Source organism: Equus quagga, chromosome 9, assembly GCF_021613505.1.
Source record: "Equus quagga isolate Etosha38 chromosome 9, UCLA_HA_Equagga_1.0, whole genome shotgun sequence".
Classification (NCBI taxonomy): domain Eukaryota; kingdom Metazoa; phylum Chordata; class Mammalia; order Perissodactyla; family Equidae; genus Equus; species Equus quagga.
Window position 1 is genome coordinate 50,035,521 of NC_060275.1, and position 13,394 is coordinate 50,048,914.

Sequence of the window (13,394 nt, forward strand, 5' to 3'; positions counted from 1 at the left end):
AGAGCTTTAAGGCTTGAACATAAACAAAATGCTTAAAAAGCAAATAATCTTTTTCTCCAACCCATAACTATTGTTAAACCTAAATTTTTTTTTTTGAGGAAGATTAGCCCTGAGCTAACAACCACTGCCAATCCTCCTCTTTTTGCTGAGGAAGATTGGCCCTGAGCTAACATCCGTGCCTGTCTTCCTCTACTTTATATGTGGGATGTCTGCCACAGCATGGCTTGATAAGCAGTGCGTAGGTCTGCGCCTGGGATCCAAACTGGTGAACCAGGGCCGCCAAAGCAGAGCACGTGAACTTAACCGCTACACGGCCAGGCCTGCCCCAACCCTAACTTTTTTTAGATTGATTTTATTATTGTTTCTTTAACATTTTGGAGATCCAACCACCCCAAAGCTGGTGCAGGCAAGCAGGACATCTGGCTAGCCTGTCATCAGCAAGTGCCAGAGCTGCTCTTCTATCTGCTCCAGCTTCGTTTCCTTTGTCAAGACTTCCATTCCCTTAAACTGCCAGGACCACTAGTAGTGAAGGCCTTCTCAGGCAGCCGCAAGGTTCATTTTTCCTTTGGATTTCTCTACATCTTTTCTGTCTGTGCAACTGTTGCAGAAAGACACAGCACCCTTTGACTAGATCACAATAGTAGCTGCAGCCACATGATGCTCCTACTTTCCAATCAAATGGGAGTAACGTTTCATGCTGTGCGTCCGTACAAACTCATATGCTTTCTTTGAAAACTATGTACCCAACCACTGTCTCCCCTTTTGCTTTAGAGTTTAAGAAACTCAGAATAGAAATTGTGGCTCAATGATAGCAACTTTGCTGGCCCTTAGAGTTCAGCAATAATATTTTTCTTCTCCAAGGTCTTGATTTTCTGTTTCTTTACATTTTTCCAAGAACTGATTTCAGTATTATTTTATATGTAATCTTGTTGTAGGCTGCCTTTAGGTGTATGAAAAATGTATTAATTTTTAAATTCTATTCCAATGTAGGTCACTTCTGTAAACATCTTAGCTGCTATCATTTGAAAAACATGTTTAATTGAAATGTATACAAGTTATATACTTCCCAGCTGGTTCCCTTAGCAACAGTTGCAGCCTTTTTCTAGCACAAGCCCAAGTTTCTACCATAAAGTAACTGTGAAAAAAACACCTAACCAGAAATTTGGCATATTTTGTTTCATAAGCGATTTGAGCTCATAAGTTTGTCATTAGTCTCTGACATGTTCCAGAGAGCAATGCTTATGAACTGTGCATCAGTCCTGAGAAGTAGCAAGTGTTATATGCGTCATCTATGACCCTCAGCTGTACCAACTTAATTTATAAAATGTGATTGCTAAGCCAATAATAAGGTCCTGAACATGATCATATGATTGCAGTGAGTCACCTGCCAATTGAAGGAAAACAACGCTGTTCTCAACATTTATAATTTCCCTAAAAAAATCTCTCTTGTTGCTATGGTGATTTTGATGCTTTTTAGCTACAAAAGTAAAAATTCTACATTGTTACTACCATAATTAATAAATGGCAAACCGATCAGATGTGATGGATTACGAAGGTGTCATGGGACTATAATTGCTCAGTTCTGTAGGTGCCACAGATCATAGTCTAGAAAGAGAGACAGCATCAGATAGTGGTCAACAGCAAAGCCCCAGGAGCTGCCAGGTGGGAATTCTGCCCTTCATAGCTGGGACTTTGGGCGAGTTACACAACCTCGGTTTCCTCATTTTTAAAATGGGGATAATAAAACTACCCCTCAACCATGTGGATCAAATGAGTTAACATTTATACAACATTTAGAACAGTGCCCGCACATAGGAAGCACGATTTAAGAATTTGTTCAATAAAATAAATAAGCTGCACAGTGAAGCTTAATCAAACTTTATTAGTACTTTTCAAAATTTCCACCTACAAACTGCTGTTTTCAGGTCCATGAATGGCAGCATCTCTTTGGTCGAATGTTTCTAGATAGAAGCTTTCAAATTATATAGATAAATTCATAATTTAAAGAGGAAACAATAGTGCTGTTTTTTGTGGAATAGCTATTCTCACTTCAGAGAACCTATAATGTGTGGAAATCTATGTCTTATTTGTGTATGTGTCATTGTGGACAATTTTCTTAACACTTTAGATTTAAAATTCATATATTATTAATTATAAAACTTAGTTTAGTAAATTCCAATCTTTGGAGTTAAACCAAAATGCTTTAACTCCCAGTGCTATGTGTTGTTTTACTAGCTATGCGTTCTTTGGCAAATTTCTTAAGCTCTCTGTCCTGCCTGAGAAATACAGAAAAAATGCATGGAGTTGTTGTGTTGATGAAATAAGATCCTATAAGTAAATTGCTTACATAGTCCAATGTTAATAATGAAACGTTGTATTTTTTAATGGCTAATCAGTAAATAGCATGAAGATATTAAATACCTTTTTACCTTCTCATTACAAACCTGGCCCGTCCCAGGGAGCCCTGCCTGAATGATCCTTCCCCATCACCATTACTCATACCTCCTGTTTCTTGTGTCTCGTTAGTGCACATTCCATTTACGGCACCACATCTAAAACTTTCTAACATGTTGATTTGGAACTATCGCCAAATGTATTCATGTTTTGTCTTCTCATCTCTGTTATAAGCATATTGAGGGCAAGAACCAGTCTTCCCCTTTTTTATCTCTTTTAGTTAAGCCCTGTGCACCTTTCTGTGCACCGTAGACTGTTTGTTACTTCTTAGTGGATAAAAAGAGTGGTCATGATGCATTTCTTTTACCAAATGGAGGAGGAATGAGACCCCAGGTTGAGTCCATGTTGAAGTGGAATATCTAAGAGGAACTGAAGAGAAAGTCAAAGAAGCCCCATAACACCTAGAGTAGTGCCCTGCTGAACTCAAAGGAAATGACTGTAGAAAGGAAAAAAGAGCGATGTACTGAGAACGTTATCTTGTGTGGTACCACAATTAGGGACATAGAGGAGGATCCAGCAAAGCAAGAGGAGAAGACCGATTCAGATAAGTACTGGTTATTACTAGGTAAGTAGAGTACCCAGAAAGCCAAAAGGGAGAAACTCTTAAGAGGTGGTGTGTATGTGTGTGTAGGCCAAGACAAATTAAAATTAAGAAAATGCCACTGGATTTCATGAGAAACCTAGACCATTGGAAACCTTTAAAGAGTGCTATAAGCAGATCTACAGAGGCTGAATCCAAATTAAGAAGGATTCAGAAAGAATAGGTGATTGGGAAGTGAATGCAGCTGGTATAGACTACTGGTTTAGGAAGGAGATTGGATATGAGATGGCAGAGATGGAAGGTTCAGGAAAAGTGTAGATCAAGTAGAAACATTCTTGGATTTTAAATGACAATTGAAAACAAATAATTGAAAAGCTCAAATAAAACTGGTCTCCTTTCCAATGACATTTTTATGCCTGACTCAATTCAGCCTGAGAAAACTGAGACGTATAAGTCAATCAGAGCCAATGGTTTTAATTTTTCCTAACATACAGGTTATTTTAAAGATTAAGGCATGGGGGCCGGCCCCATGGCTGAGTGCTTAAGTTCGTGCACTCCGCTTCTGTGGCATCCCACATGCCACAACTAGAAGGACCCACAACTAGAAATACACAACTATGTACCGGGGAGTTTTTGGAGAAAAAGGAAAAATAACATCTTTAAAGATTAAGGCATGAATTTGCATGTATTTAAAATATTTTTAAACTGATTATAGTAAAACACTATTGTTGAAAAGTTAGTGTCTATAGTTTTAGATAATTATCTGTATTACCATATCCAGGGTCATACCAAAAAAAAAGAAAAGAAAAGAAAAATGTAGGATTTTTATTTAAAAAATGAATTATGTTTTATATCTGAATAGGTTCCCCAAGATGAATGGACAGGCTATACCCCTCGAGGTAAAGATGATGAAATTCCATGCCGAAGAATGCGGAGTGGCAGCTATATCAAGGCCATGGGAGATGAAGACAGTGGGGACTCAGACACAAGTCCCAAGCCTTCTCCCAAAGTTGCTGCACGAAGAGAAAGCTATCTCAAGGCTACTCAACCATCCCTTACAGAACTCACCACACTCAAGTAAGTGTTTCCAACACTATAATTCTGGTAATCCAGCTCCTTGTATCTCACCTAGGATCAGAGTGTGTGATTCCCAGTGTAAGTGGGACAGAAAACATCCTACAGATGGAGCAGTGTGATGCATGGGATGGTCTATTGAGTTTTACTTCGAGTCTGACTTGCGTATCCCAGTGCCTTCAAAGACATGGGCATCCAAGTGTACTCTGCATAGATCGTAAACTGAACCCCAACCCACAAGAAGAAGAGTTTGAAACAATCTAGAATGGCTTCTGAAAAGAATTAAGATTTCTGGTCAATGAGAAGATCTATATGTCCCAACACTTGGACATTTGTTCAAGCTCTAAATCTGCAGGGCAACTCTTCCTTAAAAGACCCTTGAACTTTTCAGATAATCAAGTAACACAATAGAACAGATTATCTTGGAGAAGTTTGTAGAATGTGACTATGCTTAAAAATCGGGTGCTGGGCCAGCCTGGTGGTGTCACAGTTAAGTTCGTATGCTGTGCTTTGGCAGCCCAGGGTTCCCCAGTTTGGATCCCAGGTGCGGGCCTATGCACCGCTCATTAAGCCATGCTGTGGCAGGCATCCCACATATACAGTAGAGGAAGATGGGCATGGATGTTAGCTCAGGGCTTATCTTCCTCAGCAAAATAAGGAGGATTGGCAGCAGATATTAGCTCAGGTCTAATCTTCCTGAAAAGAAAAAAAAAGGGTGCTATGTGAAGATTCTTGATATGTTTTTAAATTTAGACACTCAATACATATTATAATTTGTAAGACCTCAAAAATGGTTTTTTATTTTGAAAACTATGGTTATGAGTAGTGTTTACCTTCATTTATGCTGTTCCTAAACACAGAACAGCATCACAAAAGAAACTACTGAAATTGATTATTTTAAGCAAGGCCCGATTTAATTTTTAACATTCTTTATAGAGGGTAAATCAGAGCCTTGGAACGTATCATCATGTTATCATCATTTGGACCTGAAAACTATATTATGGATAATTCGTGATTTTAAGTGCCTTTGATTCTATATTTTGAGGAAATATATATTACTATTCATGCATTTATATCACATTACAAAATAAAATATTAACAAATATTAACAAATATAAATAAAATATAAACCAAAAAAGACCAAAGCAGTCAGGTCAAGAAAAACAAACTAGATTGTTAGCCTACAACACTGCAAAAGCAGCTGACTAGTCTATGCTGGGGATTCATTTGAATAACAAAGTACATTATATTTTAAAGAAGCAGACAGGGAGAGTCCCCTCATGAATTTTTTTTTTCAAAGGGTCATGTGGAACCATTCTGGATCATTTCCAAAAAAAGATTAATACCAATGACATTAGTAACCCAACCCAAGATAAAAAGCTCTTCTTGCTCTCTTTCGGCTTCCAGTTGTCCTTCCTGTTTGCCTTTAATGGCATGTATTCGTTTCCTAGTGCCACCACGACGAAATGTCATGAACTGGGCGGCTTGAAACAACAGAAATTTATTCTCTCACAATTCTGGAAGCTAGAAATCTGAAATCAAGGGGTTGGCATGGTCGTGCTCCTTCTGAAACCTGTAGAGAATATCCTGGCTTCTGGTGTGGCCTGCAATCCTCGGCATGCCTTGCTTGCAGCTGCAGCACTTCCATCTTTGCCTTTGTTGACAAAGGACACGGCCTTCTCCTGTCTCTGTCTTCACATGGTTCTCTTCTTAGGACCCCAGTCATACTGGATTAGGACCCTCCCTAGTGGCCTCATCTTAGCTTAATTAAATCTGCAAGGACACTATTTGCAAATAAGGTCATGCTCACAGGTACTGAAGTTAGGACTTCAACATATCTATGTGGGGGACACAAAACAAGGTAAAAGTTGATCATGGAAATGAAAAATAGAAATAGGTCTTCATTGCACTTCAGCACACCTCACAGAGGCTCAGAAAATTAAATATACCTAGTCTGAAAAGAACTGGATGTGTCACAAAGGCAATGTAATAACTGGATATGTAATAAAGAGCCAAGGTGGTATGAAATGAGGGTGGCCAAGGACCCTTTTGGCAGCTATCTTCTGTGGATTTTAAAATATCTCTCTACTAAAGACAATAGTAGGTAGTCATGGCATTAATTGATATCTTCCAAGAGATGCAAAAGAGGGAATGCTTTGGGCAAGAAAGTCACTTGAACCTTCAAGATATAATTTTTCTCATAGTAAACCAAGTGGTATGATTCTGCAACATGCAGAGCCCCTCTCACCTCCTTAGTATCCTGTTAGTTTATCCGTCAGAATGCAATTGTACATCAGCTGAATGACGCTTTGGGTCTTGGATGATGAGATAGAGAGATTGCTGCTGCTCACATCCTCGGGGATGAGAACAGAAATGAAGAGCCCTAAGGAGACGAGGAGAGTGTCTGAGGAGGCTGAGGACAGGGTGAGTGCAGAAATCTACATTCACAGTTGTGCCTTTGGGCTGCTGTTGTCATAGCTTCAAGACTGTGAGAAATCTGCTCTGAAGTCATGGGAACTCTTTCATTTGCCTTCTATAAAATACTATCTTCCCTTAATGCCCTGGACCCTATTTTTACAACCATCATCTATTTCTGTGACTGCTCAGAAGTTTTAAGAGCAGAAAGAGGCAAATGCGCAGAAAGTGGCTAAGCTGATGGTAGAGAGGTTTACGTCAGACAGTAAAATCAGTCATTGAGATGAGTTGAGTTGAGTTAGTGACTACTGCTATTTTCTTCCCCCAAATGTATGGAAATTCAAAGTGGTAGTCTATTTACTAGGAGACCCCTAGTAAATTGAAAAACATTGTCTTTACTCAGGATGGAATTTCACCAAACCATCTCCATTGCCCTCTATTTTTTAGCAGGCAAGACAACATCTGACCATTGTTCAAACACGCCTTTCCTCTCTGTGCTACCATCCCATTCCCCAGACTTATTTCTCATAGTTCGCTTTGTCTCCATTCATTTCTCCCTCCCCTGCTTTAGGACTTCCATTTCTCATTACAGTCTACATGAAGCTTCCATCCTCCTCTACGACATAGGATTATTAGTGATTACTAGTTTAATGGTATTTAAAGAGGTACACAAAGAGAAAAGGGAAATATACTATGGAGGCAAAAATTCATATATGACACGACTCATAATCAATGCAGTCTTTTATTCCTTGATGATGTTTTGACTGGAGATCAGTATTTTTCTAGAAGATTGAAGCACTCTGTCTCTCATGAGAAAAAAGATCCCCATATCCTGGAATTCTAGTTCCCCAAAAAAGAAAACTGTATTTTTGTTCCTACTTCTTTGACATTTAAGTCAATTTTTTTTCCTCCTTCCTCCTCAGCAATTCACAGGTTTAAGGATGAATCATAGCCATGAACTAAGATAACTAAAATTAGCCAAGTGAGATTGGGGCGACATTTTGTTTGAGGTTTTCAACTCCCATTTTCTCTCAGAAATATTGGAGAGAAGGTACTCCTACACTTTCCTACATTGTTTTTCTTTTCCCTTTTCTATTTTCCAAAGGCATCTGGAGGGTTTATTTCTGAGGCTGGTTTTCATCAGCTTCTTAATGTCCGTGATTGTGTCTTCTGATGTATAAGGCCTAAGATCGGTTGAACATCCTGGAGTCAGGAGGAATCTTGAGAGAGTAAACTCCATCTTTGGGCTGCAAAACTCCTGTAGCTACTCTCTGAGGACCAATATTTCTCTCATTTCTTTCTCTTCTTCCACAACTATTAACCAATCCCTTCACCTCACCACTCTAGCTCTTCCTTCTTCCTTTGCTATTGACTAACAATGAACTCGAAATGGTATATCACCTGAGAATGTTAGTATTTTCAAAAATAACTTCTGAATGTTTAATAGTAAATTCTCAGGCAAGGAGGGGAGAGGTTTGGGGGCTAGAATTCCCTCAAAGCATGTCATCACAGCTTGGCTCTGATGAAGCACTTAAGCCTTTTACTTGGATTGGCTACAAAATGCTATTTATTCTGGAACTGATACTCTTGCCTGCTACCATGATTAGTTAAAACCCTGTCCAAATCCCATCTTGGACTTTTTTTTTCAATATACTATAAAAAGAACTTTTTAAAAATAACATGAAGTGAACTGTCATTTAAAAGATTCTAAAATTAAATTCAAATGTCCATTAATTCAAATGCCTAAACAAATAATGCTTTAAAATTTCTTCATACTTATTTATCCCTTCATCCAAGGACTAAGAAAAATCTTCTCCTGGAAGAACGAGCCTCTAACATTACAGATTTCTCATCTCCCCTGAAATTGGCGAGAAGGGCCCCAGTCTTCTGTGCCTGTTTGGCTCTGGAGAGGACCAAGCAGAGCTCCTGGCAATTTTGATGAAGTATCTAACAAGAGGCTTCAGGAAGGTTTATTTTCAGTCCTAAATGCCTTGGAGAAAAATAGTTTTTCATCTTCAGGCTAGTTAATTCTGTTAATCTTCATTCTTTCTCTAATGCTGAAACTTTTTTTTTTTTAAATAAATTGGTGAAATACTAAATAGCTATGTGGCTTTTGGCAACTGGATTAATGTCTCTGAACCTCTCCCTCCTACCCACCCCACAATTAAATGAGAGGCTTGGGATGTTAGCAAGGATGACACCAGTAGATGACTCCCATCACAACTGCCCCACCACCCCTCCAACCCCCGCACCCGCACCTTGTGGCAGACAGCATTAGCCGATCCCAGCTTTAATGGATTCCAGCACCCTTCCCACTGAGGCTGGGAACTCCTCTCAACACACTGCTCTAGCCACCAGTTCACCATTTAGAGACAAAAGGACATCGTAGCCGTAAACAAAATGATTTGAGAAGAGATAGATAGGGTGTTCTCCTTCAACTTTAATTCTGGAAATTTTAAATGAACCAGTTTTACATCAGGAACCCAAAACTGTAGCCTCCTGTTGGAGTCTCTGTTTTTTGGTTATCTTTGTATAGGTTTCTTTCTCCCCTTTTTCTCTCTAGACACACTGTGTCCTCTGCCGGTTCCTCATATTCCACACGCCCCTCCTACCCACCTACAGTTCCTCATGTTCCTTCCCCTCCCAGAAAAAGGAGGGGGAGGATATGAAGATGGGAGCATTGCGATCTTGTTTCCTAAGGATGTGAACCATATTTAAGAACATAGCATAATATATACCATCCCATCTTTGTCCTAAATGGTATGAAATGTCTCTGTTTTCCTTTGTTGTCTGCTTTCTGCAAAACCTTTGCTATTTCTCTCCTACCTGTTCCTCAGTGTAATTGTAACATATAACACAAATCCTCCTTTCAATGGGACAGAGAACAGAATAACAACCTGACAATACAAAATTGTGAATTTACCTCCTCAGTGATAAACTCAGGATAGTTTCCTACCTGTCCTTGACGATAACACTTTCTTCTGTTATCCTGTATCCTCCCAACTTTCCCCCACTTCCAAAATAAGAAATGGAAAAAGTTTAAAAGAGGGGAACTCATTCACTTGCTCCTAGCCAAATTACCAACATACCTTTCAACTCCCTGCTAGAAATAAGCCTGGTTAAAAAACAAAACAAAAAAAAGCTTGTATAAGAAATCGTCTATTATATTCAGCCTGCATCACCACACCCCGCTTAAAAAATTGGTCCCTCTTTGCGGTCTGAATACTCTGCTCTAAAGGAGATGGGCACCTGTGAGTATTGTAGTCTGTACCATGTCCTGGTCTCTTGCTATGTAATTGCTCTTTAGAAAAGCCTGGTTTGGAAGGAAACCTGTGGAGACTGGGCTGTCCCTACAATGATCATGACCTCAGAGAGGAAAAATTACTTGTGCATCTTTGAGGGAGGTGAAAGAATGAAAGGAATTTCAGATGCTTTTTAGAAAGAAAGAGAGTTTAAAACATAGGAGCGAGATTTAAGTTTTAATGAGGTTCTAAGTGCCTGACTGAGTGCAAAGGGCTTTATATTCCTTTTTTTTTTTTTTTTTCATTTAATCACCACAACTCTATACATGAGATTTTCCCCACTTTACAAATGAGGAATCTATGTCTTAGGGAGGTTAAATAGCTTGTCCAAGGTTACATGTCAACTAACTGTCAGAGCTAAGATTTGAGCCCAGGTGTTAAAAGCAGAAAGAACAAAAAGCTGGGTAGAATGCCAGACTTACCAAGCCTGCAGAGATGAGCTGGGTAAAAGAATGTTCAAAATGGAAGAAAAAGGAAGATCAACTGGGTATGGACAGCTGAGAAGCAGTGCTGAGGAAAAAGAGACATTCAAAAACATTCATTCTGAGAACACAGTAGATTTGAGGGGGATGTCAGAGGCTGCAGTGAAGTCCGTTCTGACCAGAAGTGTAAGCAGGCAGACTTGCAGCCGAAATCGGAAGGACCTTGACTCAGGATTGCCTGTGGTGAAGGGAGGAAGGACAAAATGACCAAAGGATCAGGCATAAAGGAGGCATTGGCTGACGGGGGTCAGAGGGAAAAGAGATGGCCTGCGTCCAGCAATGTCAGGACTGCGCTAATAGCAAATCCAGTACCTGGACCTGTTCTGTGGCTGTACAGTGTATAATCGGCATTCTTCACGTGACCTGGCTGTACATGGCTGTGTAAACAAAGCCCTAAAGACAGTAGAGGATATGAGCAGGGGAAGACCCCAGAAGAGGGTTCTGGAAATGAAGATTTGCCACTCCCTTTAGGTAGTATTGATCAAAAATGTTACCCACCGTCCTGCCAGGAAGACTGCTGTTCGCAAAGAGCCTTAAAATTCCTTTACTTTGCCTGTCTGCTAGCTACCATTCCCTCAATGTAATATTGATGTTCCCTATTAAAGTGCAGACAACCAGGTAAAAGAGAACACCCTAACTGCAATCAGAAATTGTATTCACGTAATCACTCCCTCATTCATTCATGTAACAAACATTTATTCAATACCTTTAATATTGAAGTACTGTAGGAGTCATTTATACCTTGGTTTCAATAAATTTATTAAATGCTTTACTAAAATCTGGTTAGGGTCAAGCAGGAGTAAGTATTTATTTATTTATTTATTTATTATAGTATTTAGATATACTTGAATCTAAAAATGGCAAAAGCAGGCACTATAGAGAGGAAAGAAACTAAAACTCAGAGGCTTGTGGTATTAAAATTGATCATTTTGTTCAGAATTTTTTTCTGGTCAGAAAAATCCACTTTACCTGGCATGGGCAAGGCTTTTTTTTTTATTATTATTACAGGTTACTAGTTTGTCAGCATAGTTCCAGTTATTAGCTTTGCTTTCATTTTATATCATTAAGGAAATCGTCCTCAGGCACCTCAGATGGCAGCACACTATGCCGGAATGAAAAAAGCTACTTTAAAAGGAAGTCTAAGCAGACGTATAAGGAGCTGCCTCTAATCCTTTTTGGAAGCAGGCTGGGTGTAAGTACTAAATAAATGGTACCTTTACAGAGGATGCGTGTGGAATAGCAAAACCATCGACATTCCTATGTAGAAAACAGTACGAAATGAGATCAAAACTGCAGCCCAAAGAATTTAGCTGAGCTGCAAGGAGGAACTTCTAACAGCAAAGTTATTAATTATTGGATAAATTAATTTGGGGATTTTGAGAGACACTTCCAGGCATCTTTTAAAACAATCTGAACTATATTTCCTTGAGACTGTTGATAATTCTGCTTGGAGACTTGGGTGGAATGGACAAAATATCTGTATGAGATTTTTCCGGCCTGTGGAGTCTGAGACTTCAGCGTGAGACCAGCACCATCTTCTTATCGTGTACACTGATCCTATATTTTTAAGCTAAGCATGCACGAAGATGAGATTTCAAGGCACTCAGTTCACTACTCCCTAAGTGCATCCCTTTTCTTCCTGACCCTTCCATTTCTGTCACCTGAATTACCATTCTCCTAAATTGAGTCTTGAAACATTGTGGCTAGCCTCTCACATCTTCAAGCTTTGGGGCTTCAGTCATCTCTCTTGAATGACTGCAGTGGACCAATCTGCCTTGTTGCCACTATTCTCTCTCTGCAGCAGCCCCTTCTATGGACTTTCTACGAGGTTGCTGGGAAATCATCTCTGAATCCCATTTTGTCTATGCACGTAGCCCTCAAGAGCATTCAGAGTTTCAATAAGACTCCATCCCCCTTTGAGATCTTCTTTCCTGCTCTTCCCTTACAAGTATTCTTGGCTTCGATCAAATGGAGCTACTAATTGTTCTTAGGATCTATTTTGCTAGCTTCAGTTCCATGCTAGTCAAGATAGGCTAGATTATGCTGGAAGTAAAAAACAACCCCCAAATCAGAGAGGCTTCTAACAGCAAAAATTTATTTCTTGCTCATGCTACCCTTCCATCTTGGGTCAGTAGGGAACTTTGCTTGCCATGGTCACCCAGGACCAAGTTGTGGATACACTACATCAACAAAGGCTCCCAAAGTTACCAAGGCAGGGCAAGAGCACAGCGTCTTAATGTTTCTACTTGCAAGTAGGACAGGTCGCCTCCATTCCCCTTTCTTGGGCAAAAGCTAGTAACATGGCAATGTCTGCCTTCAAAGAAGGCAGAGAAGGTAATCTTACCATGTGCCCAGGACATGGATACACAAAACAATATTTGACAAGCAGCATTAATAACAATCAAAGTCTATCCTTCTGGACACCAAATATTTGGCTCACTGCCTTTCTTGCAAGCAAAATATATTCATGCCCCACCATCACCATCAAGGGGAGAAAACCCAAAAGCCCTGTCCTGCCCCTATCTTAGCCATATAGCCTCAAAATTTATGGTCTGTGGGTGATGTGTGATAGTCTGTACATCAGGGAATGATACACTGTAATATCTACATCTGGTCCAGATGTGGTTTTCTGCGTCTGGAGACCTGCAGACTCAAAAAGACAAACTATTTGCCTCCCACACACCCAAGATAGAATGGCAGAACAAGGACAAAACATCCACAATAAATACTCCCTTTCAAAAGGAAGCAGGTGGGAGATAACAGTAGTCATTAGTCCAGAACTAATCCCACTGGGTAAGATGTCCAGGCTCCAGGGTTGGGGAATGTTTCTGATTAGGCTGCAATTCTGCTCCCTGAGACCAACTTCCACATTCATTGTTCTCCATGTCTCCTGGCTCCCTGCTCTGGGAGAGTCTTCCATTTCTTTTATCTTCCTTGACCGTATCCAAAGCACACATCAGGGAAGGTGTACTCCTTGGAGCCCAAAAGACATTTTAGGACTCCTCTCATTACTGTGTCTTTTAATTTAGGCTTGTGCTTCTTTGGGTAGTGTAGCTTGCTCAAGACTATAGTCAACTTCCTATCTATTGGTTCCAAGAAGTACTATGTAATGATCATCACACACAC

At 39.8% G+C, this 13,394-nt stretch overlaps 1 protein-coding gene across 2 annotated transcripts in view; it reads left to right on the forward strand.

Annotated features, from left to right (window-relative positions):
• The window catches only part of DLGAP1 (DLG associated protein 1), a 319,750-nt gene that overhangs the window by 58,731 nt on the left and 247,625 nt on the right, over positions 1-13,394 (forward strand). For both annotated transcript variants that reach the window (XM_046672047.1, XM_046672048.1), the window contains exon 2: positions 3,858-4,072. In XM_046672047.1, the coding sequence (XP_046528003.1) occupies positions 3,858-4,072 (215 nt within the window). The remainder of the gene's footprint in view (positions 1-3,857; positions 4,073-13,394) is intronic.